The sequence below is a fragment of the Thamnophis sirtalis genome, unplaced genomic scaffold (assembly GCF_051295495.1).
Source record: "Thamnophis sirtalis isolate CommonGarterSnake01/CBP01778 unplaced genomic scaffold, rThaSir2_p1.2 scaffold_2, whole genome shotgun sequence".
In the NCBI taxonomy this organism is placed as follows: domain Eukaryota; kingdom Metazoa; phylum Chordata; class Lepidosauria; order Squamata; family Natricidae; genus Thamnophis; species Thamnophis sirtalis.
Genome location: NW_028261382.1, coordinates 39,868,485 through 39,895,589, shown reverse-complemented (window position 1 = coordinate 39,895,589; position 27,105 = coordinate 39,868,485). Strand labels below are relative to the sequence as shown.

The 27,105-nt window shown below is 45.0% G+C and overlaps 2 protein-coding genes across 4 annotated transcripts in view; both read left to right on the top strand.

Moving 5' to 3' along the window:
• The first annotated feature begins 1,029 nt into the window (after positions 1-1,029).
• On the top strand, positions 1,030-4,774 carry C2CD4D (C2 calcium dependent domain containing 4D). Its single transcript, XM_087705042.1, is given in 3 exon segments — positions 1,030-1,363; positions 2,650-3,626; positions 3,628-4,774. Coding segments are annotated over 2 exon segments (1,056 nt in total). The 5' UTR covers positions 1,030-1,363; positions 2,650-2,726; the 3' UTR covers positions 3,784-4,774.
• A 5,646-nt stretch (positions 4,775-10,420) lies between these two features.
• The window catches only part of RORC (RAR related orphan receptor C), a 39,279-nt gene continuing 22,594 nt past the window's right edge, over positions 10,421-27,105 (top strand). The window contains exons 1-2 of one of the 3 annotated variants that reach the window (XM_087705039.1): positions 10,421-10,657; positions 22,648-22,680. In XM_087705039.1, coding sequence (XP_087561165.1) covers positions 22,662-22,680 — 19 coding nt within the window. In that variant the 5' untranslated portion in view covers positions 10,421-10,657; positions 22,648-22,661. Of the gene's footprint in view, positions 10,658-16,583; positions 16,692-22,647; positions 22,681-27,105 lie in introns of those variants that run through there. The other 2 variants (XM_087705040.1, XM_087705041.1) reach the window with 2 other exon arrangements.

The window sequence follows — 27,105 nt, the reverse complement described above, 5'->3', positions numbered from 1 at the left end:
AAGAGACAGCTTAGCCCTCAGTTGCATAATGGGCAGAAAAAGAGACATTCCCGTAGCTCATCAGGCCATAAAAGACACTTACACAGGCTTCCACTTAACGACGATAATTGAGCCCGGAATTTCTGCCTCTAAGCGAGACGTTTGTCAGATGAGTTTTGCCCCCTTTTACAACTTTGTCACCATTGTTAAGCGAATCCCCACAGTTCTTAAGTTAGTAACACAGCTGTCAGCGTTTCGACTCATTCTCATTGCATCAGCTGACAGTTTACGGCTTACAACCTTACATCAGCCGGCAGCTATTAAATCCTCATTACCTGAAAACGGTTGTTAAACGAATCTGGCTTCTCTGTTGACTTTGCTCGTCAAGAAGGTCACAGAAAGGGATCCTATGAACCCCGGGATCACATGACACACGACTCCGGAACATACAACTGTCATAAATATGAGCCAGTGGTTTCCAAACATCTGAGTTTTGACTCCACGGGGATCTCTGCAACGGGCATAAGTTTGAGAAACTGCCCCCTTCCACTTTTCAGTGCGTGGTAGCTTTGAAAAGTCACTAAACACTGTTGTAAGTCAAGGACTGTGTATCGATAACACGCAACACACATTTTTTTTTCTCCTCTCCTTCGTCGTTTTCCCCTAAATATTCCGCTAATGGGAGCAATCCAATTTTGGACACAAACACACACACGGGACATTGCGGGAAAAAGTTGTGTGTCTTTGTTACCCAGGTTAGCAACAGCACTATTGTGTTTTCTACACAAACAATGATGGGTTAATTAAAAAGAAAACACCACGCGGGCCGAACGAGAGAGGGCCAGTCAATCAACCGTCGGCCTGGAGGATTGCAACAACGGGCACACCTCGCGGCAGGGAGGCGGTCCATGTTTCCTTGGCCTGGCACGGTGTGCAAACATTTCTCCGGGCTTCAAAGAATGGCCCCTTTGTTCTGGCTCTTGTGTGCCAAACCTGATCGGAGAGGGGGCAGCTTGCCAACGGCAGGAGGAAAAGCCTTTTGCAGAGACATTGAGAGGCTGGCTCGACGGCGTCCAAATCCCAAAGCCCGCTTCCGATCGGATGGCGGCTCAGTTTTGAGCCGGGATGCTTTCCCGACCGACAAAACGTTGAACTTTGACCTGTGGGAATGTGGTGGGTTGTTTATTTGCCGTGGCGTGAGACCCCAAACGAGACCGGCTTCGTTTGCAGCTGAAGCAACAACCCACGGTGACGTCGCAACGCTCCAGACGATAAACAACAACATGGAAAGTTTGTGTCGTGCCAGTCGGAGTGTCGGAGGGCCACGCAGGCAGGTTGGAAAAGGATGAAGGAAGAGAGGAGGAGGAGGAGAAAGGATGTCCAGGTAATTGGGGGGTTCTAAGAGGGATGGGGCATTTGGAAAGTGGAGGGGTGTGCAGTTTCTCGTACCAGCAGGTACAAGGGCCCCCCCCTTCCATTATCCTTGCGGGGACAAATCTGTATTTTCGTCCCCTTTGTATGGTTTTGCAAGGATAACGGGTTGGGGGTGTGGGAGGGGAAAAAAACAACACAACTTTCACAATCTTCCTTAACTTTTTTCCCCAGTTTTTCTCCTGCCCCAAAGCTTCTTCCTCCGGATATATTTGACATTTGCGCCACGCCGTTCTCACCTCCGGCGTGGAAATAGCGTAAACTATGAAGCTTAAAAGCTTTGATATTTCCCCCTCCCCGAAATCTCCCACCCAAGGCATCTCCCTGACCCTCTTGGATTCCTTTTACACTCTGCGCATGCTCAGAGGCCCCGCTCTCCTGCTGCCAAATGGGTCAGCAGGTTTGGAGGGGAGGGCGAACGAGGAAAGAAGATGGGGGGAAGCGTGGGTAGGTCTCACAGACACACACAGACACGCACACACTTGCCAGTTGTTCGCTGGGGATTTGTCGTGCCTGGTCTTCCACGCCTCCTGACATTTCCCCGACGACGGGACTTAATCCCCCGTCAACACCTGTTTCGAAGCCACACCTGGGCAGGCGGCCACATTCACGAACTCAGTGGCTTTGCGGCGGGGGCACAAATCACCTCTTGGCACTCTTTCCCAAGCGGAAGGAGGCTGGAAAACCCATTTTGGGGCCTTTTTTGTCTCCCCTTCTGCCAAACATAGGAGGTTTTGTCTCCGTTGTAAAATCCCAGGAACCGTGACAGGGAGGCGAGGCAGGAGAGGGGGGTTTGTTTCCAGCAAGTTCTCCGGGTTTCAATTGATTGTCTTCTTCCCGCTGCCAAAAACTACATCGGCGGGGAAGGGGAGGGGCTCCCCTTCGAGGAATTAACCGGGACTTCCTGGGGGTGTTGTTTTTTGGGGGTCACCTGCCCAAGGTTTTTCGGCCGATTTTGTTGCTGCTTTTCAGTGTATTTACTTATTTATCCATTTGTCCACAGGAAACAAGCCTGAAAATCACATTTTTTTAAAAAATAAATGGATCCAAACCAGCCAAGCTTAGCCATAAACACATCAAAAGGCCCGTTGCTTCCGAGACAAGCCACTAGTCCTCGTGAGGTCTGAAAACTTTTCGAGGTGGCGGAAGCTGGTTGAAGGAAGCGGGCTTGATTGGAGGTTGCAGGCGGAGCGATGGGTCCGATTGGTTCTAACTGGTTTTCCTTCGATTTCCTCCCAGGTCGACGTGATTCGTCCCGATGGCTCCTTTCGTCTCGGGGCGAGCTTGCGGTTTTTGCTCCCTCGGCCCGATCTGAGATGTTTTCCAAGAGAAAGACGCGCGGCGCCCGACCCGCGTGCCCCAACGTGCTGACCCCCGACACCATCCCCTCCTTTTTCATCCCGCCCAACCTCGCCACCCTCCAAGGCCGCCGTGCGGCTGGGAGCCCCAGGCCGAGCGAGGCGCAGACCTCCACGGTCAAAAACGAGGGCGTCACGGTGCGGGAGAGACACCGGGCCGGAGCACGACTCCCAGGCGCTCCCACTATGATCCACCTGCCAACCCCGATGGACTTGGGGTGCCTGCCCGAAAGCCCCAATACCTGGCGGCGGGAATCGTTGTTCCACAGCAGACCCGCGCCCCACCGAGGGCAAGCCGGCTGCTTCTCCTCCCCACGGACAAGGCCCTTTCCGCAGCCCGCTCCAGGCCTGGATAGTGACACCGCTTCTTCCGCAGAAAACTCCCCGTATAATTCCCCCGTGCCCACACGTCCTCTCAGTGGGCTTCTGCCGTGCCATGGCTACGGGCACCGGCGGCGTTTGGCATGCCGCTCCCCTCACATGCTGCGCCCCAGCTCTTACTCCACAGAGGACACCAGTTCCACGGACACCAGTCCCTGCTGCTTGCGCCGCGAGGCCGACCCTCCCTGGATCTCGCCGAGCGCTTGGTCCCTGTCGCCGCTGTTCCCCCTGGACTTGATGCGCTGCCGCCAGCGGCTGACCAAAGAGGTCACCTTGACGGTCAGCCAAGGCGGGCAGCTGCGCCTTTCCAGCGAGTACCTCCAGCCGCCGGGCAGCCTACGGGTGCGGCTGGTGAGCGCGGAAGGCTTCTACTCGCCGCAGGGCAGCCTTCGCCACATCCACTGCTGCGTGGTCCTGCAGCTGCGCCCCGGCCCGGGTCAAAGGCAGCGCAGCGCCATCATCAAGAGGACCCGCAACCCCCATCTTCAACGAGGACTTCTTCTTCGACGGGGTGTCCCCGGAGGAGCTCCCGCGGCGCAGCCTGAGGATGAAAGTGCTGAACAAATCGTGCAGCCTGCGGCGCGACGTCGTGTTGGGCGAGTGTGACGTCCCGCTGGATTCTCTTCTGCCCTGAATGGGGGGGGGCGCTTGGCCGAGAAGGACTGGGGGTGGTATAGATGTCCTCGCGGAGGACAGGAGGGCCAACCATCGCTGTAAATGGAGGTTAACCTTCATCCTTCATGACGGAGAGGCTAAGAAGTGACTTCTGCCCACAGGGTCTACGCTTTGACGTAGGCGGTCCTTGACGTACGTCCACTCACTTAGCGACCGTTCAATGTTATGATGGTGCTTTAAAAAAAGAGACTTAGGGCCAATCCTCGCATTACGACCGGCACAGCCTCCCCAAGGTGACGTGATTAGAATTAGGGCACTTGGCAAGTAGGACAGTTGCAGGGGTCACATGATCCCCTGCGAAGTCAATAGATTCAGTACATGGGCCCCGATTTGCTTAAGGGCATGATTCACTTAATGGCCGCGGGCAAGGAAAGTCCTAAAACCAGGCACAACAACCGCCTCCATCCCCGGCTCGACGAGAGGCATTAAGTTGAGGAGTACCTGTGCGCTCAATGCAGGCAACGGCCACCAGAGGGAGCTCTGCCGCCCGGGGTGTCACTGCCACCTTGAGGCCGACGGTGGTATAGCAGGAATCAGTCGACGATAGAAGCAATGGAATTCCATCCGGTTTTTCATTCGACCCATATCTGCTTTGGAATTGTCTGCACCCCGTCATTGGTGGGGCAGCCCCCCACATTTGAGGAGAATCCCAGAATTGTGGTGTTGCAGCCGAATGATGGATGTTTCGCACACAGCCCAGCCTTGCAAGGGGTTGAACTGGCATTAAACCAGGGGTTGGACTAGATGGCCTCAGCATATCCCAAGCCTGTAATTCTCATAATAATCTCTTCTCCGAGAGAGCAGCTGGCTAGAAAGCTGAGCCAGCCGCTCCCTTTTCAGAAATCCCTTTGTCTTCATTTCACACAACGTTGTTTTAGGTGTGCGTTGTGTTTAAAGTCACAAAATTGCCATTACGGGCTGTATTAAAAATATAAAAGTATAAAGTGTGTTGTTTTTTTACACATGTTTGGGCCTCGTTTCTTGTTTAACTTGGCTACTTAACGGAGTTCCTTCATTTTTTTAAAACTACCTGTTGTCCACGTACCCAACTTTTGCCACCAGAGGGCAGCATTTCTTTTCATGGTGAGAAAACCGTTTGCAGCCACCAGAGGGAGCCATTTACTGCTCGCTTCTTTTTTCTCCTTCCCTGTAGATTTCCAAGTCAAAGTTGCCCTTAAATCACTGAATAGTGAATTCACTAATTAAAAAAAAAATTGCACTCCTTTTAAAGGTAATTTTCCCTGCCTTTTCCTCTTGCAATGCCCGGCTCGGCCACAAGAGGGCCTCTCTTGGCACCGGGGAGGGAGGGGGGAGAGAGAAGCTTTGCAAAATTTAGAAATTTAAAAAAATAGGATGTCACTGCAAGCGTTCGGCTCTCTTTTTAATACTTTTAATAGTTTTTCATTTAGATTCCTCATTTATGAATAGTTCAGAAGATGCTTGCCATACCTGGTCCAACCACACGAGGGCGGGCTGGGACCAGCGTTCTAAGTTTCCCCAACTTTACTGGTGGGGGGGAAAAAATCGATTTATTCTACTTTTATCCTTGGCAAATGTGTTTAAACCCACGGAACCGCTTCCATTTCTGTATCTGAGTCCGTTTGCTAACTTTCAGCTAGGAAAAGTCTCACTAGGGCACCCAGATCCTCCTCCTTTCAGAACATTTTAAATTCTAGCCGTGCTGAGGACTAGTACCCTGACTTTTCTTTATAAGCTGATTCGGTGGCGATAAGGAAGGACCGAGCCCAGGAAAAAATGCATTCGTCGAAAAGAAATGTATATATTTGACCCTGAGATTTTATAAGCAGGTTTAACACATAGCTGCCTTCTAAGTAATGATGATAATTGATTAAATGCATAGGTGAAATACATCTTACCTGTTTGAAAAACGGCAAAACACACCCAGCGTCAAACTACATCTGGCGGATTTGATCCCTTTCATTAAAAAGACTCTTATTAGGAGGGCGTCACCTCCAGATGCTTCGTCAAGAGCTCCCGATAAAATTAATAACAAGGAAGAGCCGTTAATAATACACTTCGGGTCCCCCATGAGGACTGCAAACTTTTCCCAAAGTTTTAAAAACTTTGGCACTTTAACTACTCCTTCGATGGAGTCATTGAAAGTTGGGCAGCCTGTTAAGTTTAAAAAATATCAGGAGGAAGGGGCGTCCGATATGATTGCTGCCTCGAGTTATTGCTTAAAAAGTGGGATTCAAAATAAAAGTGGTTATTCGACGGCGAATTAATTCCGTTTTGCATCTCTGTCCCAAAAGTTGTAATATTTTTTAATATTTTTAATATTAAAAATATTACATATTTTTAATATTTATTCGGGTATCCCGGGATACCCGCTGTGGATCGAAGCCTTTTCTTGGAATTTGGGCCTGCCAGCTGCAGGCCGATACCGCTTTGCGATATCCCCCTGCGAGGTAGGACGGGAAGTGAAAGAAAAGCGCGGTCTTATTCCCTCAAGAGGAAGAGGAGGGAACGAGCAGACTCAAAAGTCTAGATGCAGAGACGCACGGGAGAAGAGGACGGAGACATCTCTGCCCATGGGTTTTGCCCCCTGGAGGTTCTCGAGGTAGACTGCTCTTAAACAGGGAGGCTCAACCGGAGCGAAGAAAGCAAGGCCACACTCCGGAGAGGCTTCTGAAGGTCAGCTAAAAACCCTCCTGGCCTGGTCCAGCCGTCCACCCGATGGATTTCTCCCTGTGCCCGTCACAAGTTTGCCCGTCTTGGTAATGTTTTTGTTTTTTGCCTTGAGGACTAGCTCCTTGCAACGTTCCTGGCACTAATATCAAAACTATTCTCCGCTCTTGGGATCAAAAGCCGGGTGAGTCACTCCCGAAGTTATATAAGGCAGCTGGCAAGGGCTCGCTTGGCACCCCGAAAGGTTGGGCAGGACGCAGCCTGCTTTTCTGGGGTGCGGGAAGGGCCTCTCCACCAGGGGGCAGCACAGCCGTGGGACGCCACCCCCTCCCCAGGGAGAAGTAGGGGAGGAAAACAGATAGATAGATAGATAGATAGATAGATAGATAGATAGATAGATAGATAGATAGATAGATGATAGATAGATAGATAGATAGATAGATAGATAGATAGATAGATGATAGATAGATAGATAGATAGATAGATAGATAGATAGATAGATAGATAGATAGATAGATAGATAGATAGATAGATAGAAGAGAGAGATGGACATAGATAGATGATAGATAGATAGATAGATAGATAGATAGATAGATAGATAGATAGATAGATAGATAGATAGATAGATAGAAGAGAGAGATGGACATAGATGATAGATAGATAGATAGATAGATAGATAGATAATAGATAGATAGATAGATAGATAGATAGATAGATAGATAGATAGATAGATAGATAGATAGATAGATAGATAGATAGATAGATAAAGAGAGAGATGGACATAGATAGATGATAGATAGATAGATAGATAGATAGATAGATAGATAGATAGATAGATAGATAGATAGATAGATAGATAGATGATAGATAGATAGATAGATGATAGATAGATATAGATGATAGATAGATGATAGATAGATAGATAGATAGATAGATAGATAGATAGATAGATAGATAGAGATAGATAGATAGATAGATAGATAGATAGATAGATGATAGATAGATAGATAGATAGATGATAGATAGATAGATAGATAGATAGATAGATAGATAGATAGATAGATAGATAGAAGAGAGAGATGGACATAGATAGATGATAGATAGATAGATAGATAGATAGATAGATAGATAGATAGATAGATAGATAGATAGATGATAGATAGATAGATAGATGATAGATAGATAGATAGATAGATAGATAGATAGATAGATAGATGATAGATAGATGATAGATAGATAGATAGATAGATAGATAGATAGATAGATAGATAGATAGATAGATAGATAGATAGAAGAGAGAGATGGACATAGATAGATGATAGATAGATGATAGATAGATGATAGATAGATAGATAGATAGATAGATAGATAGATAGATAGATAGATAGATAGATAGATAGATAGATAGATATTAATATATATTATGGCTTTTGACTAGATTTCCTTGGGAGAATAAAAAGGTTTGTTTCGTAAGCAAATCTACTCTGGATGGAGAGGCCGAGCTAAACCCAGTGAATGGGTGCGTTTATTTTGCAATTGTGGTGGCATCACCTCTTGGCCCCCTTTCCACAAACCAGAATTTGAGATTTCCAATCTTCCGGTTGGAGTTGCTGCCTGCCCAGCGAGTAGAGATTGCATAAACCCCATCAGCCTCTGCGGGACGGTGGGAGGATCCCCAGGTTGGCATTTGGGGAAGGCGGTTTGGCACCTGGCACAGGTGAGATGCCACTGCACACTACACACCACCACCCCTCCGACGGCCTGAACCACCGCAGCAGCCCCAGGGCGAGGATCCATGTGCCCCAGCCAGCGGAGCACGTAAACAATAATTATCCCTGGTGAGGGTGTGCCCAGCCGAAAGGGTGGGGGGAGGGGAGAAGCCCGTGGGGGGGATGGGGGTGCCGCCCCTCCTTCCTTCCCGGGCAGGGTTGACTGGCGCCCCCCGTTGGGAGGGCTGGGGAGCAGCAACCCATCATCCCCTGCCTGTCCCTGGGAGGAGGAGTTCTGTACTCGGGCATCTCCTTCCAGAGTCTGGTAGACTGGTCCTGGCACAGGGAGCTCACTTGAAAGGCAACTTTTAACTCTCTCTGTCTCTCTCTCTTTATTATTACACACACAATCACACGTACATGGGTCACGCCTTCTTTCGAGAGCCTGAGTGGAGTTTTTGCACGTCTGTCTCTGCCCCCTTTTAATACACACACACACACACACACACACACACACACACACACACACACACACACAACCAGGCCGCCTCTGCAAGTACCAAGGGCCACAGGGGCATTTTTGCAAGCACACGTGTGCGTGCGCTCTCTCTCTCTGACACACACACGCCGTTACCCCCCCGTCTCTCTCCCTCTCTCTCTTTATCATCTATCTACCTGTCTGTCCGTCTGTCTGTCTGTCTATCTATCTATCTATCTATCTATCTATCTATCTATCTATCTATCTATCTATCTATATCTCTCCCTCTCTCATATCTATCTATCTATCTATCTATCTATCTATCTATCTATCTATCTATCTATCTATCTATATCTCTCCCTCTCTCATATCTATCTATCTGTCTATCTATCTATCTATCTATCTATCTATCTATCTATCTATCTATATCTTTATCTATCTATATCTATATCTATCTATCTATCTATCTATCTATCTATATCTTTATCTATCTATATCTATATCTATCTATCTATCTATCTATCTATCTATCTATCTATATCTTTATCTATCTATATCTATATCTATCTGTCTATCTGTCTATCTATCTATCTATCTATCTATCTATCTATCTATCTATCTATCTATCTATATCTTTATCTATCTATATCTATATCTATATCTATCTATCTATCTATCTATCTATCTATCTATATCTTTATCTATCTATATCTTTATCTATCTATCTATCTATCTATCTATCTATCTATCTATCTATCTATCTATCTATATCTCTCCCTCTCTCATATCTATCTATCTATCTATCTATCTATCTATCTCTCCCTCTCTCATATCTATCTATCTATCTATCTATCTATCTATCTATCTATCTATCTATTCTATATCTCTCCCTCTCTCATATCTATCTATCTATCTATCTATCTATCTATCTATCTATCTATCTATCTATCTATCTATCTATCTATTCTATATCTCTCCCTCTCATATCTATCTATCTATCTATCTATCTATCTATCTATCTATCTATCTATTCTATATCTCTCCCTCTCTCATATCTATCTATCTATCTATCTATCTATCTATCTATCTATCTATCTATCTATCGATCTATATCTCTCCCTCTCTCATATCTATCTATCTATCTATCTATCTATCTATCTATCTATCTATCTATCTATCTATCTATCTATCTATCTATCTATCTATCTATCTATCTATCACTTTCGCTCTCTCATACATACACACAGCTGGGCGTGCAAGAGACCCGAGCGGAGTTTTTACATGCCCCGCAACCTCCCTTTCTTTTACACGCGTTCACACACACGCACACACGCACACACACACACACACATAGAGCCCCGCTTTCTCTGCGGCTGGGCGTGCAAAGAACCCGAGCGGAGTTTTTACTCGCCCCGCAACCTCCTTTTCTTTTACACACACACACACACACAGTCTCGCCTCCTTCTCTCCAGCTGGGCGTGCAAGGGCTTTTTGCACGCGGGAGCGCACGTGCGGCGGGGGCGGGCGGCTCACGCGGCTTCGGCGTGGCGAGGGGAGGGGGGAGGGGGAAGCCGAGGGAAGGGAAAGGGGGGGGCTGGCCCCGATCCAGCGGCGCCGAGTTGTGTAAGGCAGCTGGGCGGCTGCTGCAGCCGCGGCCAATCGAGCGCTGTCGGCGGGAGCCCGAGAGGGGGGGGGCGCGGCTTCCCCGGTGCCCTGTCTGCCTGGCAAAGGGGGGGTGGGGGTGGGGTCTCTCTCTCTGCCCCGCGGGACCCCCGCCCGCCTCTCCAATTAGGATGAACCGGGATTGATTCAGGACTATTCGGCAGCCCCGTTTTGCCAGGCGGGAGTTCGTCGGGTGAAGCCCGAGCTTGCCCAGGTGAGCGCCTCTCCAGCCTCACCTGGGGAGCTTCTGCCGGCCTCGCCACGCCTCCGCAGAGCGAAGCAGGAGCAGCCAGGGGAGAGGAAGGCAGGCAGGCAGGCAGGCAGGCATGCCACAGGTAAGGCTTCAGCTCCGGAGGGGGGGGGGAGAATCACTTGTTTTCCGAGGAGAGGAAAGGCAGCTTCGCCGGGCGAATAGCCGGCTGCTGCGCGCAGGGGGGAAACGGGCGCGGCGCCCCCTTTACGCCCCCCCTTAAGCTTCACCGGTGGAATGACCGCTTCAAGGAAGGGAGGGGGGTCTCTGTGGGGGTGGGGAAATCTCCCCTTCATCGGGCTGCACCACAAAGCCCATCATCCCGGAAGAATAGGGTCCGGCGGATGGGCGGAGCGTGGAAGCGAGCTTCACCGGTTGAATTTGCGCGAGGGTGGGGCGGCCGGGACGCCCATTCCCCAGGTAAGGCTCTCCCGCCATTCCAAGGGCTCTGGCTGCGCCGCATGGGCCGCGGGGTCGTGCGTACCTGGGAAGCGGTGGGGTGAGGATTCGCGACCCCCCCTCTAATCTTGGGGTCACCTTCATTGTCTATTACACCCCCCCATTGTTCGGGAGGGGGGCTCTTTTCTGCTTTTATTTAAGGGAGGGGGTCTTTTAAAAAACTTTCTGCCTTGCACAGCCCAGGCGTGGAGAAGTTTGGGGTGGGGGGCTCGGAGGCTGCCTTCTACCCCCATGGGGGGGTGGGTTTGCCCCATTTGCAAGAGGAGGGGGCAAGGATAGTGGGAGGTATTTCCCTCCCCCTTCCCCGTTTCACATCCCCAGAGCAGCTTCCTTTAAGCTTCCTGCTTTTGGCTAGGCTGGGCCACCAATTCCCATCGTCCTCGGCCCGTTGGGTGAGGATTATGGGAGTCTGGCAGGGACGAGGTCTGGGTCTTGTGGGGGGAGTGGGGGGGGACACAAGACCACTTGGATTCATCTCAGAAACCTCTACTAAAACCTTGTCCTGCTTAAGGCAGGACTACCACTCCCATGTGGCTGGACAGGGATCCTCCTCCCCTTGCAATGGGCAAGGGGGAATCCCCAAATCATTTCCCAGTCAACTTCTGCTTGATTGCCCCCCCCCCCAACCAACTTTTGTGTGTGTGTGTGTGTGTGTTCACCATCTTAGCAAGCTTGGCTTCTCCTGCAGGATTCTAGTCCTCATGAAGGAGTGGAGCGCTCTGGAGATTGTTGACAAACCTGTCTCCAGCTGCCCAGGACCTCAATTAAGTAATTTGCAGTACTTTGCAGCCCTGGTTTTGTGGGGGAGAGAGAGGAGAGACAGAGAAAGAAAGAAAGAGAGATAGAGAGAGAGAGATAGAGAGAGAGAGAAGATCAGAGAAGGGAAAGAGAGAAAGAGACAAAAAGAGAGAAGCAAAGAGAAGAGAAAGAGGAAAGAGAGAAAGAGAAAGATAGAAGCAAAGAGAAAGAGGAGAGGGATAGATAGAAGAGATAGAAATAGAGATAAAAAGAAAGATAGAGAAAGAGACAGAAAGAGAGAAGCAAAGAGAAGAGAAAGAGAAGAGAGAGAAAGTATAATATAGATAAAGAGACAGAGAAAGCAGCAAAAAGAAAGAGGAAAGAGAGAAGAGGGAGAAATAGAGATAAAGTGAGAGATAGAGACAGCGACAGAAAGAAAGAGAGAAACAAAGAAAAGAGAAAGAAAAGAGAAAGATAGATAAAGAGACAGAAAAAGAGAGAAGCAAAGAGAAAGAGGAGAGAGAGAGATAGAACAGAAGAGATAGAAATAGAGATAAAGAGAAAGAGACAGAAAGAGAGAAACAAAGGGAAGAGAAAGAAAAGAGAAAGAAAAAGAGAAAAAGAGACAGAAAAAGAGAAAAGCAAAGAGAAAGGAGAGATAAAGAGGAAGAGAAAGATAGAGAAAGAGAAAAAGCAAAGAGAGAGAAAGAGAGGAGAGGAGAGATAGAGAAAGGCAGACAGAGAAAGAAAGAGAAAAGTGACGAGAGAGAGAGAGAGAGAGAGAGAGGGAAGAGAGAGAGAGAGGGAAGAGAGAGAGAGAGAGAGAGGGAAGAGAGAGAGAGAGAGAGAGAGAGAGGGAAGAGAGAGAGAGAAGAGGGAAGAGAGAGAGAGAGATGGTATCTGGCTTTGAGGCAGAGAAATATGTGAGATTGCCAACTTGCCTTGCCAGTTTCTGGTTTCGCTGCCGGCATCCACAGCCTCTTTCCCCAATCACCCCTTTTGCCCTTTGACCCCCAGCGCAGCCCCTCTTGGAAAGGTGGGGAGGCAGATGATAGATAGTAGTAGTAGTAGCAGTAGACTTATATACCGCTTCATAGGCCTTTCAGGCCTCTCTAAGCGGTTTACAGAGAGTCAGCATATCGCCCCCAACAACAATCCGGGTCCTCATTTCACCCACCTCGGAAGGATGGAAGGCTGAGTCGACCCTGAGCCGCTGAGATTTGAACCGCTGAACTGCTGATCTAGCAGTAGCCTGCAGTGCTGCATTTAACCACTGTGCCACCTTGGCTCTTAAGATAGAAGACAGACAGACAGACAGACAGACACTTCTTTCTCTTCTCTTCTGCTGTCTCCAGACATCATCATCATCATCATCATCATCACTAGTAGTAGTAGTAGTAGTGATGATGATGATGATGATGATGATGTATTGTTAGTGTTAGTAGTAGTAGTAGTAGTAGTAGTGTTATTACTACTATTAGTATTAGTAGTATTAGCGGTATTAGTATTAGTAGTATTATTAGTGGTATTAGTGGTATTAGTAGTAGTATTAGTATTGGCATTAGTATTACTACTAATATTATTACGATTATTAGTATTGTTCGTGTTAGTAATAGTAGTAGTATTACTACTATTAGTATTAGTATTAGTATTAGTGGTATTAGTATTAGTGGTAGTAGTAGTAGTAGTATTAGCATTATTATTATTAATAGTAGTGGTGGTAGTATTAGTATTAGTATTACTACTACTATTATTATTACTATTATTATTACTAGTAGTAGTAGTAGTAGTAGTAGTAGTAGTAGTAGTAGTATTGTTATTATTATTTACTTTATCCATTAAACATGAAATCCAGGCAACTGAACATTAAAAAATGCTTTACAAAAACCATGGACTGTATCAACTAATGGTTGATACGGGTTGCTACCTTCTTAAAATATATGCATCCTATATTACCTGTCTCATATATTACCTGTCTCATATATTACCTGTCTCATATATTACCTGCAAAAAGGAAATAGTTGGGCTGTTTGTTACTCTCTTTAATGTTGTGCGAAAGCTCTTACTATTACTATTATTACTATTACTATTACTCTTCCTTTTACCCTGCAAAGCGCTGGAGGAAATCACATCCAATTCAACTTCTTTCTTTTCCCCACCTTGGTAGGATGCGACTCACAGCCCTGCAAGGTAGGCTTTAAGCCAACCATTTGAAGCCGGGGATACCCAAGGGGGCTTCGGACCTGGTTGAAACCGGGGTAGCCCCCTCCTTCTTGAAGGGCCCCGCAGCAAATCTCGAGGCCTTATTTACTCCTTCCTGTTTTTGTTTCCTTGGCCTGGAAACTGACCGGACTTGGGTCAGTTTTCCCGGATCCTTCCAAAGCGCTTCCAAAGGCCGACACTGTTGCCAAATAAACTTTTGTTTATCCTGGTTAGGCAACCGAGTCAACTAACTAAGTCCCGGCTTAGAAATTGACACTGTCTTTGATCCGGTCTGTTTCTCCAGCCCTGAGAAGGAATCCGAAGCTGATCTAGTCAGTTTCACTGCTTGTCATTTCTTCTCGCCCTGCCCGGGAATTTCCTCTGTTTTGAAAGCTTCAGCCCGTCGGGAAGCCAAGCGGCTCACCCTTCCAGAATCTTCTCAAGGCCGCAATTTTCCTTCTTGCAAATATCAATTGCACACGAACACAGGCAGTCCTCGACCTTATGACAGTGATTGAGCCCCGGGTTTCTGCTGCTAAGTGAGGAACTTTCGTCCAGCAGAATTTTACCTCGTTTTACGACCTTTCTGGCCACCCAAGTTCGTAAGCGAATCACCGCCGTCGTTAAGTCAGTAACACGGTCATTAAGTGAATCCGACTCCCCCCGTGGACCTGGCTTGTCGGAAGGTCGCAAAAGAGGATCATGTAGAACCCCCACCTGGGATGCTACGACTGTCATAAATATGAGTCAGTTTGCCCAGAGCGTCTGAATTTTGATCACCTGACCCTGGAGATGCCACAACGGTCGTAAGTGTGAAAATACCCTTTTTTCAGTGCCGTCGTAAGTTTGAATGGTCGCTAAATGAACCGTCGTAAGTCGAAGGCTACCTGTATCCTTTGGGGTACCGGAAAGAGGTGGGGAAAATTGGACACGGGGTGGGCTTTGGGTCTCCCAACCTCCGTCCGGGAATTTGCAAAGAGAGACTAAGAGCGAGGCTGAGGACTAGCTCCTTGATTGGCCTCAAATATTCCTGATTGGAGGCGGAAAGAACTCTGTGCATGCTCAGAGAATGCTAAAGCGGGCAGGGAGGAGAGTGTCCCTTGGAAGGGAAATGGTCCCAGAATCCCCTCTGCTCCGGCAGGGCCAATTAAGGAAGGCTGGGGGTGGGGCTATGCAAATCAGGCCTGATTCCCGCAGAGGGGTTGATTTCTGAGTGGCCTCCTTTCCAACGTAGCACGGAATGGATGCTGGATAAACCTTTGCGATGGGCCCGCTTGCCATCCAGGCACCCTGTGCGAGTTCGGCGTCTGTGTCTCACCCGTAAGGCACCCCCCCTGTTCTTACACCACCTCCTTACGCCACTCTGGGTGTGCGGGGAGTTGCGAGCCAGCTTGGGCGGGGCCTAGAGTCCCTCCCAGTGGAGAAGGAGTGGGCGTTTGTGTGCCGGTGTGTTGTGTTGTGTGTGGTGGCATGCGTCTCGACGTGACGTCTGCGTTGGACGGCCGATGCGGTGAACGGCGCCTTCGCGGTGCCAGCAGGGTTCGAATTAATCCTGGCACCGCTTAAGACTCGGCTGGGCATTGAGCGGACTGGCTCAAACCCCTCCCCTCCCCGTTCTCCTCTCCCCGCCTCCCGTCCTCTCAGCAACCCTGCGAGGTAGGACAGCCAAGGGAGGAATTCGGTGCCAACGCGCTGCGTGAGCTTCCTTGGCACCGGAGCTGACCTGCTTTGCGTTAGGGGCAGCCCCCATCTTCTGCCACGCTGGCTGAGCGGCCCTGGGCACGAGATCAGCTGAATCCCTGGGTCTCTGGAACTCCTTGCCACTAGATTTTTCACCCTTAGCGCAAATCTCTTGGGAGAGGGCAGGCTTGGATTCAGCCAATCTTTATTTCTTTCTCCATTTCTCTCTCTCTCTCTCTTTATTTCTCTTCCTCCCTCTTTCTCTTTTCTCCCTGTCTTAATCTCTCTCTCTCTCTCTTTCTCTTTCTGTCTTTATTTCTCTTCGTCCCTCTTTCTCTTTTTCTGTCTTTATCTCTCTCCCTTTCCCTCTCTTTATTTCTCTTTCTCTCTTTATTTCTCTTTGTCCCTCTTTCTCTCTTTCTCTCTGTCTTTCTCTCTCTCTTTCTTTGTTTTGATTTTTCTCTCTCTTTCTTTCTCTCTTTTTCTTTCTGTATCTCTCTCTTTCTCTCTTTATTTCTCTTTGTTCCTTTCTCTTTTTCTGTCTCTCTTTCTCTCTCTCTCTCTGTCTTTCTCTTTATTTCTCTTTCTCTCTTTATTTCTCTTTGGCTCTCTTTCTCTCTGTCTTTCTCTCTTTGTCTTTCTCTTTCTCTTTCTCTCTTTATTTCTCTTCATTTTTCTCTTTTTCTGTCTCTCTTTCTCTCTCTCTCTCTTTATTTCTCTTTGTTCCTTTCTCTTTTTCTGTCTCTCTCTCTTTCTCTCTTTCTCTTTATTTCTCTTTGTCCCTCTTTCTCTTTCTCTCTCTGTCTTTCTCTCCCTCTTTATTTGTATTTTTCTCTCTTTTTCTTTCTCTCTTTTTCTTTCTCTGTCTCTTTATTTCTTTCACTCTTTCTCTCTTTCCCTCTCCCTCCCTCCCCCCCTCCCCCTCCCTCTCTCTCAGTTTTGACTTTACAGCCTGGAGACGCAGAGAAGCTTTGCAGCTGGCTGGCGTTGGCTCCGCGCCCCGGGACTGGCTGCCTGCCAGGACCTGGTAAGGGAGTTATGTAAGTGCCGAGTTCAAGTGAGGACGGGCTGACAGCAGCTCAGGCGCCCAGAAGCCGATTCCCCAGCAGGAGTCTTTGGGGGAGGAGATTTGGGGAGGGCGTCCTCGGTGTCTTTCCAGCCACTCTTTTTCCTTCTGCCTTGGGCAACCCTTAGGAAGCCTTTGAAAAGACCCCCCCCCCAAAGAATTAACCTCACCTCTTTCCCACCCCCACCCACCCCCCCACCCACCAGATAGACAGTATATCTATATACCCATTGCTTCCAAGGAGCAAGATGGCAGAATGAGCTTGGCTGCCTTCCGGCTGAAACCCATGCTACGTTTCCTATCTATCTATCTATCTATCTATCTATCTATCTATCTATCTATCTATCTATCTATCTATCTATCTATCATCTAATTATCATCTATCTAATCTATCATCTATCCTATCTATCTATCTATCTATCTATCTATCTATCATCTAATTATCATCTATCTAATCTATCATCTATCTCTATCTATCTATCTATCTATCTATCTATCTATCTATCTATCTATCTATCTATCTATCTATCTATCTATCCTATCTATCTATCTATCCTATCTATCTATCTATCTATCTATCTTCTATCAATCATCTATCAATCATCTATCTACCAATCTAATTATCATCTATCTAATCTATCATCTATCCTATCTATCTATCTATCTATCTATCTATCTATCTATCTATCCTATCTATCTATCTATCTATCTATCTATCTATCTATCTATCTATCTTATCTATCTATCTATCTATCTATCTATCTATCTTATCTATCTATCTATCTATCTATCTATCATCTAATTATCATCTATCTAATCTATCATCTATCCTATCTATCTATCTATCTATCTATCTATCTATCTATCTATCCTATCTATCTATCTATCTATCTATCTATCTATCTATCTATCTTATCTATCTATCTATCTATCTATCTATCTTATCTATCTATCTATCTATCTATCTATCTATCTATCTATCATCTAATTATCATCTATCTAATCTATCATCTATCCTATCTATCTATCTATCTATCTATCTATCTATCTATCTATCTATCTATCTATCTATCTATCCTATCTATCTATCTATCTATCTATCTATCTATCTATCTATCTATCTATCTATCCTATCTATCTATCTATCTATCTATCTATCTATCTATCTATCTATCTATCTATCTTATCTATCTATCTATCTATCTATCTATCTATCTATCTATCATCTAATTATCATCTATCTAATCTATCATCTATCCTATCTATCTATCTATCTATCTATCTATCTATCTATCTATCTTATCTATCTATCTATCTATCTATCTATCTATCATCTAATTATCATCTATCTAATCTATCATCTATCCTATCTATCTATCTATCTATCTATCTATCTATCTATCTATCTATCTATCCTATCTATCTATCTATCCTATCTATCTATCTATCTATCTATCTATCTATCTATCTATCTATCTATCTTCTATCAATCATCTATCAATCATCTATCTACCAATCTAATTATCATCTATCTAATCTATCATCTATCCTATCTATCTATCTATCTATCTATCTATCCTATCTATCTATCCTATCTATCTATCTATCTATCTATCTATTATCTATCAATCATCTATCAATCATCTATCTACCAATCTAATTATCATCTATCTAATCTATCATCTATCCTATCTATCTATCTATCTATCTATCTATCTATCTATCTATCTATCATCTATCTATCTATCTATCATCTATCTATCTATCTATCTATCTTATCTATCTATCTATCTATCTATCTATCTATCTATCTATCCTATCTATCTATCTATTTATCTATTATCTATCAATCATCTATCAATCATCTATCTACCAATCTAATTATCATCTATCTAATCTATCATCTATCCTATCTATCTATCTATCTATCTATCTATCTATCTATCATCTATCTATCTATCATCTATCTATCTATCTATCTTCATTATTTCTATCTATTTACATCTGTCTATCTATTTACCTACATTATATCTATCTATCTATCCATCCATCTATCTATCAATCATCTATCTAATTATCATCTATCTAATCTATCATCAATCATCTATCTATATCATCTATCTAATCTATCTATATTATCTATTATCTATCATCTATCTAATTATCATTTATCTTTCTGTATCAAGGCGGCAAACATATCAATATCCATTTATCAGCTAGTCATAAAAAGAAATTTTGTATGGCCTTTTAACCAGAGTAGACCCAGCTCTAGCATCATTACTATTATTATTATTATTATTATTATTATTATTATTATTATTATTATTATGTTAATCTTTGGTGAGATTTGGGGCTGGTTGGTAGCTCAACAGCTCGAGTCCTAACCAAGGACCTAGAAACCATTAAGGTAACTTTGGAGGATAGAAGCTGTTCCAAGTAAGCTGGTTTTTTGTAGCATAAGAATGTTCAAGTGCAGGTAAATTATTATTATTATTTATTATTATTATTATTTGGGGGAAGGAACACAAAGAGAAGAAACCCTCTGCGAACTGTTTGGCCTCAGACAAAGCTACCTGGAGTGTTTGCTTGTAGGTAACCATGGTGGAAGTTCGGTTCCCTTTGTTGCCAAAATAATTAATCCTTTCTCAGCTACATTTTCTCCTCTTTTCTTTAAACCGGCCCTTTTTCTCGCGTTTTTCCTGGCGTGTGGATGGAATCAGGGCCCATTTTCGTATTTTGCATGGTCTTAGCAACAAACCTGAATGAAGGGGGATCTTCGGAAGCCCCCCAAAAAGAGAAAAAAGTAGCTTTTATTATTATCCAAATACTGAACAAACGAAAGAACTTTTTCGTTTCATTTTTAAAATAATTTCTAAATCATTTTTAAATATTATTTCAATGTTTAAATAATAAATAACTTTTGCAGAGTTGGCTACTTCTGGCTCGGCCCGTGGTGATACTGGCATTTTTATGTTTTCAGTCGGCAAAATTGCCTGTTTGAGGATTTTTTTAAAAAAAGAAAGAAATTCAGAGATAAAAAGACAGGTTTGTTTGTGAGTTCCTCCTGCCCTCCCTCTCTCTTTCTCTCCTTCCCTCTCCTTCCCCCCCTCTCTCACCTCTGTCCTCTCTCCCCCCCTCTTTCTCTCCTTCCCTCCCTCCCCCTCTCTCTCCTTCCCTCCCTCACTCATTCACTCTCTCCCCCTCTCTCCTCTGTCCTCTCTCTCCCTCCTCTTTCTCTCCTTCCCTCCCTCCCTCTCTTTCTCTCCTCTCTCTCTCCTTCCCTCCCTCCCTCTCTCTCTCCTCTCCCTCCCTCCCTCATTCATTCACTCTGTCTCTCCTCCTCTCTCTCTCCTTCTCTCCCTCCCACATTCACTCTCTGCCCCCTTCTCTCCTCTGTCCTCTCTCTCTCCTCCTCCTCTTTCTCTCCTTCCTTCCCTCACTCACTGTCTTCTTCTCTCTCTCTCTCCTTCCCTCCCTCTCTCTCTCTCTCCTTCTCTCTCTCCCCCTCCCTCATTCACTCTGTCTCCCCTCCTCTCTCTCTCCTTCTCTTCCTCCCTCATTCTCTCCCCCTCTCTCCTCTGTCCTCTCTCTCCCCCCTCTTTCTCTCCTTCCCTGCCTCCCTCTCTCTCTCTCCTTCTCTCTCTCTCCTTCCCTCCCTCTCTCTCTCTCCTTCTCTCCCTCCTTCCCTCATTCACACTCTGTCCCCTCTCTCCTCTGTCCTATCTCTCTCCTCCTCTTTCTCTCCTTCCCTCCCTCCCTCTCTCTCCTCTCTCTCTCCCTCCCTCATTCACTCTGTCTCCCCTCCTCTCTCTCCTCTTCCTCTCCCTCCCTCATTCACTCTCTCTCCCCCACCCTCTCTCTCTCTCTCAAATTTCAGCCTGCACTCTTCTGCCAATCTTTTCATCTCCTCACGAAAGCCGCAAACTCCGATCTGTCGATTTATATCAAGGAAGATCAACGCTGAAATTCTGCAGCAGTCACCCAGAAGCGGCTTTTGATATTTCCTTGCAAAAAAAACCAACCCCCCCCCCCCAAAAAAGCAAAACTCTCTGGGGCTCATGAGGACTAGCAGCCTTGTTTTCTGCTTAAGTAGGAAGGCCTGGCCCTTCTCGGTTGCCTGATTCCTGCAGTGCACTGGCAGAGACCGAGAATATCCCAGCTGCGTTGGGAATAATCCAGGAGAGGTGATTCCAAAATAGGGAAGTGTTTGTGGGGAGAATGAGATTTGTTGCATTTTAGACATTGTGTGTTGTGGTTGCGTTAATGCCTAAAAGTTTGCAAAAGTTTGGAAAAGTGGCTTAGTTGTTTTGTTTCGTTTCTTAAACGTGCTCAAACAAGGATAAACTCTCAAACTCCCTTTGGTATGCCTGCATAGCAAGGTTTGGGAGGGGGGGTATCGCTCTTCCGGGCTGTGTGTGTTTGTGTCAGAATTCGAACTCCCGACCCCGTCGATTAGAGAAGTGTGAAGAAGCGGGTGAGACTCTCCTCACTTTAGAACTGGGAGGGGGAGGGCTGGTTATCGTGCCCCATTCTGCCCCTCCCCACTCCCGGGGGTGGGGGGGAAGGGGAGGAGGAACCCAACTCCAGCCAAGATAGGTGTGATCGAAAGGCTGCCCCCTTGTGGCCGAAAATAAATGGCGGCCCCCCTTTTCTCCCATGGCTTTTTGGGGCTGGGGGGGGGTGCTGCTCCTTTGAAGCTCTCCCCTCCCTTCTCATGTCCTTCCTGCTTCTCCTCCTCCTCTTCTTCTTCTTCTTCCTCTTTTCTTCTTTCTCTTCTTCTTCCTCCTCTTCTCCTTCTTCTCCTCCTTCTTCTTCCTCTTTTCTTCTTCTTTCTCTTCTTCTTCTTCCTCCTCCTCCTCCTCCTCCTCCTCCCCTCCTTATTCTCATTCTCCTGTCCTCCCCGCGAAACCCTTTCTCCTTTCTAGCACTGATGGTGTTACCTAGCTGGGTCATGAAATATTTGTGGGGAAAGCACCGAGGAGCCCACAGTTGTTGTCTTTTTCCTTTTCCTCCTCTTCCTCCCCCTCTCATTCCTCCTCCTCCTCTTCATCATCATCATCATCTTATCTTCTTCCCTGCAAACCCAACACTCCTGTAGCACTGATGATGTTACCTAGTTGGGTAATTAAATGTCTGCAAGAAAGCCACCAAGCTCAGAGAGCACCAAAGATTCTTCCTCCGCCTCTTCTCCTTCTCCTTCTTCTCCTTCCTTCCTCTTCTCCTCTTTCTCCTCCTCTTCCTCTTCTCCTTCTTCCTTCCTCCTTGTCCTTTTCTTCTTCCCCCTCTTCCTCTTCTCCTTATTCTCCTTCCTCCTCCTCTTCTTCTTTCTCTTCCTCCTCCTCCTTCTTCTTCCTCCTTCCTCCTCTTCTCCTTCTCCTTCTTCTTCCTTCCTCCTCCTCCTCTTCTCCTTCTTCCGTCTCCTCCTCTTCTCCTTCCTCCTCCTCCTCTTCTTCCTCTTTTCTTCTTTCTCTTCTTCCTCCTACTCTTCTCCTTCTCCTCCTCCTTCTTCTTCCTTGCCCCTCCTCCTCTTCTTCCTCTTTCGTTCTTTCTCTTCTTCCTCCTCCTATCTTCTCCTTCTTCTCCTTCCTTCCTTCCTCCTCCCCCACTTCTCCTCCTCCTCCTCCTCTTCCTCTTCTTCCTCTTTTCTTCTTCTTCTTTCTCTTCCTCCTCCTCCTCCTCCTCCTCCTCCAAGCCCATGGTGCTTTGCCTCCCCTGTTGCAACAGGTGGGCCATGGGCTCACCTCCCGTGGCTGGTGGCTCCTTGTGGGAAAACCTCCCATGACGTCACAGCATCTTAGCCAAGAGCCTGTCAGGAGGGACGTGGGCGAGAGGCAAGATTGATGCTTTTGGGAAGGGCTGTTTCAAAGCTGGCATCTCCGTGGCCCCGAGAGGCCCTGGTTTCACCTCTTCCTCCTCCTCCTTTCTTTCAGGAGCTGCTGCGGCCATGAAGAAGACGCACACCTGTGAGTACCCATGGCGGGGGCTGGGCGGGGTGGGGGGGAGGCTTCTGGGTTTCACTGGGGAGGGGGAGAAACCAGGACGGTGGGAAAGGCGCTCAATTTGGAGTTTGCAAAGTTTTCAAGGAAAGATCAGATCGCCATTTTTTCCAGAAGGATTTCTGCCTTGGGCAGGTTTGTGGGGTTGGACTAGATGGCCTCTGAGGTCCCCTGCAGCCCTAGGACTCTATGATTCTATGACCCCCCCATCGTTTTATTTATTTACATTTGTTTGCTGCCATTATCCCTCGATTATTCTGTCTTTCTGTCCTTTCATTTCTTAACATTTGTTCATTCTCAGTTCTTATTACTCTTATCAATGTATTTAATTCCTTAACATTGTTTTCAGTTGTTACCACTCGATTTTTCTATCGTTCTGTCATTTTATTTATCCCTTACACTTGCTACCGTTATCGCTCTCTTATTATATCATTTCGTCATCCTGTCATTTATGTATTTCTTAAATTTGTTATCGTTATTCCTTTGTATTATCCATTCAGTTGTTTTCTTTATTTCTTAAATTCATTATCATTGCACATTCTATTACTCTGTCATTCGGTCGTTTTATGTATTTCTTAAATGCGGCGTTATTATTCTATCATTTTATCATTCGGTTATTTCATTTCATTCCTTAAATTTATTATATGTGATTCTATGGTTCTGTCATTTTTATCTTTCGGTTGTTTTCTTAAATTTATTCTCCTTGACATTCTATTATTCTATCATTCTGTCGTTCGACCGTTTTATGTATTTCTTAAATTGGTTGTTATCATTCTCTTAACTGAATATTTCGCCGTCATTGAGCATTATGTGTTCAAATTACCATTAATACTCTTTCATTTGTAGCAATCCATATTTCCTTAAATTCATAATTATCTATCAAATAACAATAAGCCTTTAAAGTATTATAATACCACCTATTTCCAAGAAGAAAAAGCGGAGATTGGAACAAAGAATTCCCATTAATTTATAATATTCATTCATGTTTTCAATTGACCACAATGTCACCAATCATCCAGAGTTCCAAGAATAGTTCCCCATCATTAATGATTAATCCATAGAGTGGTTAAGTATTTCAATTCATGTATATATCAATTGTTCCTTACATCATCATTGATCCATTTAATATGCAAAGATCTTTCTAATATAAAATGGTCACTACCTACAATTATACCAAGGTGTTCAAATCCTCCCACTCTTATACATTAAAATCATTATTGTCTTTTTATATATCATATAAGTAGTTTCTCTATATACAAAATTATTTTGTTTTTGTCAGTCCCCCAAATCTGGGGGTTGTTTTGGTCTTGGTGTTTTGTTTTGTTTTCCCCAGAAATTTGGGGCCTCTAGGCGTGGGAGGTGGGCACACCTTAGCTTCCTCTTTGTGGGGTACCTGGCACAGTTTACGTGCGCGATGCAACCCCATCCTGTGTGCCCGATGAGCATCATGGGTTGTTGCATCCTCTGTGGCGTGCCCGGTCCCCTTGTGGCCCCCACCAGCACCCAAAATTGGGGGGGGGGAAGGGTCTGTACTGGAAATGAATCTTTCCACCTGACGTCATTCTCTTCGGGGCTGTGGTGACCCCCCCCCCAAAAAAAACACGGACCAGCCTGGTTTGACTTTATATAGTCATCTCTCTTAGAAAAGCGGGTGAGATGTAAAATTGGGACTATCCCATGCCATTCCCCACCCAGAGGGGGGGGGAAATCACAGAGAAATCAGGTTTGGCTTTTTTAAACCCTTTTAAAAATAATATTTTTTCTGGATTAACCGAATCATTGGAAACTGTCCTGTTCTCTCACAAAAGATCCCAAAAACCTCAGCGAGTAGAGCATTTAATTTTTTTAAAAAAAAACCCTATTCATTGATTAAATTTCCACATCGTACATCTGATCTAAGTGACACTAATTCAGATAAATAGAGGGCATTTTTAAAAATAAATAAATAAATAAATAATAATAATAATAATAATAATAATAATAATCCCGCTTTTAGGGTTGAAAAGAGAATTTCTCATCGGATAAAACGAACGGAGGAGGCCTTAATTATCCCCAATCATTTATAATCAGTTAAATGTTTTTTTTAAAAGGGCCTGGAGGAGGAAGGAGGGAAGCCTTAGGTTTACCAAAGATTTTGAATAGACGTCCCAACAATCTTAATTTAGTGTATAATTATTAAGATCTCATTGATATATATATATATATATATCTGTCTTGAAAGATGCTGAAAAGCCAATTTAGCTATGAACAGTCCAGAGTCAACTCTGTGAGTGAGTTTGGCTGTACCAAAATTTGATAAACAAAAATAAATTAAAATTGGCTCATGATTTTTTTCATAGATAGACAGACAGACAGATAGAAATAATGTAGGTAGGTAAATAGACAGACAGACAGACATATAGATGGATTGAAATAATGTAGATAGATAGATAGATAGATAGATAGATAGATAGATAGATAGATAGATAGATAGATAGATAGATAGAATGTAGGTAGATAGACAGAGATAGATAGATGATAGATAGATAGATAGATAGATAGATAGATAGATAGATAGATAGATAGATAGATAGATAGATAGATGGATGATAGGTAGGTAGGTAGGTAGGTAGGTAGGTAGGTAGGTAGATAGATAGATAGATAGATAGATAGATAGATAGATAGATAGATAGGTGATAGATAGATGAGAGAGAGAGAGAGAGAGAAATGAAGATAGATTGATTGATAGAAATAATGTAGGTAAATAGATAGATAGATAGATAGATAGATAGATAGATAGATAGATAGATAGATAGATGAGAGTGAGAGAGAGAGAGAAATGAAGATAGATTGATTGATAGAAATAATGTAGGTAGGTAGGTAGGTAGGTAGGTAGGTAGGTAGGTAGGTAGGTAGGTAGGTAGATAGATAGATAGATAGATAGATAGATAGATAGATAGATAGATAGATAGATAGATAGATAGATAGATAGATAGATAGATAGATAGATAGATGGAGAGAGAGAGAGAGGGAGAGAAAGAGAGAGATAGTTTTTTGTTCAGAGTTCAACAGCAGTTTTAATTGCTTAAATCAAGGTGTTTCCCCAGCTTTTGAAATTTCCAGGATCCTAAGAGAGGCTGCCCTTTTCATAAGGGATTTCAAGATTATATCCCACCCCCACCCCATCTTCACTCCCTCCCCATCACCGACTTCTCCGTACCTGCAGAAAGAGCGACAGACACCGGACAAACAAGATCGGCCAAAGACAGATCGCTCGAATCAGTGAGCCAATCTGCATTCCATCGAGACGAGAGAGAGAGAGAGAGAGAGAGAGAGAGAGAGAGAGGGAGCTGTCTTCAGCACAAATCTTGAAAGACTTGCTGGCGAGCCCCTGTCTCTTTCTCTCCAAGTAGGAACACCCCCCCCCCCAAAAAACACATCCCTCTTGCTCTTTCTTTTTTCTTTTGCTAATGGAAACTTGGTCCTTTTTGTGGTTGTTCTGTTTCTCGCTCTTTTTTCCTCTTTGCGGTTTTCAAACTTTCCAGCCCACTGCCGTCGGTTTCTCCCTTCTTTTTCCCCACCCCCAAAATGCAGACGGGGCTTCCGATTGGCCCCCGGGAACGACAGTCTTGAGGTGAGTACATTACCTGGAGACTCACTCGCTCCCAGGTCGCCTTTTCCGAAACGAGAAAGGAAGTTGTAGAAAATTGGACGGACGTTCGCAGAGCGGCCTCCGAGGTTCGATCTCGGCACCTGGCATCTCCCAGCTGAACAGGTGTGGCAGAATCAAGGCACCTGCCTCTCTGAAGCTGCCCCACGGCCCACTGGCATCATGCGAGGTACCGGCACTGGGGATGGCATGTCGGAGCGGGCATCTGCTTGGTACACGGGGAGCAGAAGTTTCCAAACTTGTTCGGGTCTTAAAATGTAAAAAACGGGGGAAAAAAGTTTCTTTAAACTTCTTGAAACTTTTGAAAAAGAAAAGTTGCTTCAAAGTTCTTGAAACTTTTTAAAATGAAAAGTTTCTCCAAACTCCTTAAAACTTTTTTTTAAAGTTTCTTCAGATTTCTTGAAGCTTTAAAAAAAAAAAAAGGAAAAGTTGCTTCAAACTTCTTGAAACTTTTAAAAAACTAAAGTTGCTTCAAACTTCCTGAAGCTTTTTAAAAAGGAAAAGTTGCTTCAAAGTTCTTGAAACTTTTAAAAAACTAAAGTTGCTTCAAACTTCTTGAAGCTTTTTAAAAAGGAAAAGTTGCTTCAAAGTTCTTGAAACTTTTAAAAAACTAAAGTTGCTTCAAACTCCTTGAAGCTTTTTAAAAAGGAAAAGTTGCTTCAAAGTTCTTGAAACTTTTAAAAAACTAAAGTTGCTTCAAACTTCCTGAAGCTTTTTAAAAAGGAAAAGTTGCTTCAAACTTC